At 51.1% G+C, this 2,474-nt stretch overlaps 1 protein-coding gene across 1 annotated transcript; it reads left to right on the top strand.

The window, feature by feature from the left end:
• Positions 1–1,053: 1,053 nt before the first annotated feature.
• Positions 1,054–2,121, top strand: LOC149335492 (kelch domain-containing protein 3-like). Its single transcript, XM_089553935.1, has one exon. It carries the CDS (start codon positions 1,054–1,056, stop codon positions 2,119–2,121), a length of 1,068 nt encoding a protein of 355 aa, XP_089410061.1.
• The last annotated feature ends 353 nt before the right edge of the window (positions 2,122–2,474 follow it).

The raw sequence follows: 2,474 nt of genomic DNA, 5'->3' as shown, positions 1-2,474 counted from the left end.
CACAATGGTTTCGCGGCAGAACAGCTGCATTCCCCTAAAGTGTGCTGGTGCTTACCTGTAAGCGGCTCGTTCGGCGAAAGCGACAGGCTATGAGAGACGCCGCAGTGAAGGGCTCCGGAAATTTTGACCACGTGGAGTTCTATAAGTGTTCTTTGATCGCAACATCGCACAGTACATGGTCCTCTAGAATTTTCCCACAGCCGAAATTCAACCACCGCGGCCGTGATCGAACCCGCGTCTTTCGGGTCAGCAGCCGAGCAGCACAATCACTCAGCCACCGTGGCGGCGTGAAAAGTGACTGAAAACTATTTGTCGTTAGAGACCAAGAACTCAGTTGAAGTATCACATATACACGGGATGTCGCACAAAAGGTACCGTGGAATATCAGAGCAAAGTCGTTCTTTTCTGCCCCCAAAAAACTGAGTAGGCTAGCAGCAGACACCACCAAATTAGCAGACCATGCGACATGTGCCGCCGTTCCGATTGCGTACAGCGCAAAGTTAGCGTAGTGCATCGGAAACCGTTGAAGTGTTGCCTTAATTTGCATGCGCAAAACGGGAATAAGCGTGAACGAACGCCTCGAGGAAATTTTAAAATCAGTGGAACACTCAGAAACTGAAACTTGTTAAGTTCAGTAGGGTTAAGACTAGGCAGTTCTCTTATATCTCCACAAGCATCAAATTTTGCGGGAGTTGATACAAACCATACATATTTACAAAGAACAAGATATGACTGTGCGGCACGCTTCTCTAGGGCTGACTGCGCGCTAGATTAGTGTCATATCAAGTGAAAGCCTGTATCAAATTGGACGTGCTTCTTTGGATGTGCTTTCATACGATGTATCTTTTCTAGGTTAAGACGCATGCGTGGAATTCCACGGAATAGTATCTCAGTATGAAGTTTGCTATTAAAAACGGCAGTTCGCCGTTGCGCGCGAGTACGTGAGCTACTTTCAGACCGAGACACACTTCAGATTTGCGCTCAGTAGTCACGTGCTTTAAGGGAAAGAAAAGATCTGGACCCCTTTTAACGGTGAATATTTGATTCCTCGAAATGTGGACGTTGAAACTGCAAGGTGTTCCGAGAGCTGTCAACGACCGGGCTGTCGCTATTAATGGCCAGATCTACTCCTTCGACATCAGAAGCTCGGAAGTGAACTTCGTCGACGTGCACATTTTCTGCCCTGCGCAGTACCGTTGGCGCCTTGAGAGGACGCATCCGTTACCCCGCGATAGGCCGGCTCTCTTTTTAGACTTTAAGGTTGTAGCCTACGGCGACTGTGCGTACGTGTGCGGTTTTTGGGGAGTGTCCCAGCGACATGCCTCGCACGGCAACCTGTACCGCTTCGACACCAGCACAATGACGTGGAGCCGTCCTGAGGTGCGCGGTGATGAGCCGAGTTCTCTCTGCCGCGCTGCGTGCGTGGTGCGGAACCGTATGTACATCATCGGCAGCCTACAGGTAGGTAGGTTGCACTTCCTTGACCTGGATACCTACCAGTGGCATCGAGTTCACACAACTGGAGACGTTCCAGCGTGCCCGCCTTTTAATTCGTGCTGCGCCATTGGTAGCCGGATGTATGTTTATGGAAGCACGCCTGGCAGCAACACAGTGCATTACCTAGACACTGTGAACTTGACCTGGGAGCGCCCGCACGTAGAAGGCGTAGCCCCAACGCTGCTCTTCAGTCATAGCGTCTTCGCATACAACGGAGAGATGTACATCTTTGGAGGTTACAACGCAGAGCAGCGCGCACTCGTTACAGACCTGCACAAATACGACCCAGGGAGGTCTCGCTGGACGCAAGTGAGGCCACGGCGGTCGGGCCCTTGTGCCAGAGTGCTCCAGGCCTGCTGTGTGATTGGGGACCGGGCGTTTCTGTTTCGTGGTCGCACAACGACGCGCATCAGAGAAGGTCACTCGCCTCCACGAGATCGGCAGCTCCTCGCGCCCCACCACTTCGCCCAAGTGGCATTGACTGATCTGCACGCGCTAGACTTTGCACCCACATTGGGGACGTTGTGCCTTGCGGCGGTCATAGATGCCCGTTTGGAGATCGGCGTCGTGGCGCCGACCGTAATGAAGACATATAATGCCATGACAGGTGAAGACAACCGATAAACCCTGCCGTACTCTACGAGCAGATATTGCAACTGTGTGTGACAAACCCTTTTAGAGGGTGCCTCGGCAAGATGGATATCATGTGGGAATAAAGCTTCTGTTCACCTGTCTGGCCACGAAATGACGTATTTTAATTCTTTATTGAGCAAGCTTGTTTCTTTTTTATGTGCTGAGCGGACGTTATTAATTCGAGAGCATTATATGGCTCAGTTGCGTCAGCAAAATATGTCCGCAATTTCGTCCGCACGTTTACGTCGTTGTCTTAACATAAATGTGCGAAAGGGTGTTGCGACAGATAGTGTGTGATAAAAGCCGGGGACCAGTGTGTCAGCACACCATCTCTTTTACTGACA

The sequence above is a fragment of the Amblyomma mixtum genome, chromosome 7 (genome assembly GCF_055824585.1).
Source record: "Amblyomma mixtum isolate Tamu chromosome 7, ASM5582458v1, whole genome shotgun sequence".
NCBI lineage: Eukaryota > Metazoa > Arthropoda > Arachnida > Ixodida > Ixodidae > Amblyomma > Amblyomma mixtum.
The sequence above is the reverse complement of the archived record's forward strand: the minus strand, read 5'-3'. Positions and strand labels throughout refer to the sequence as shown.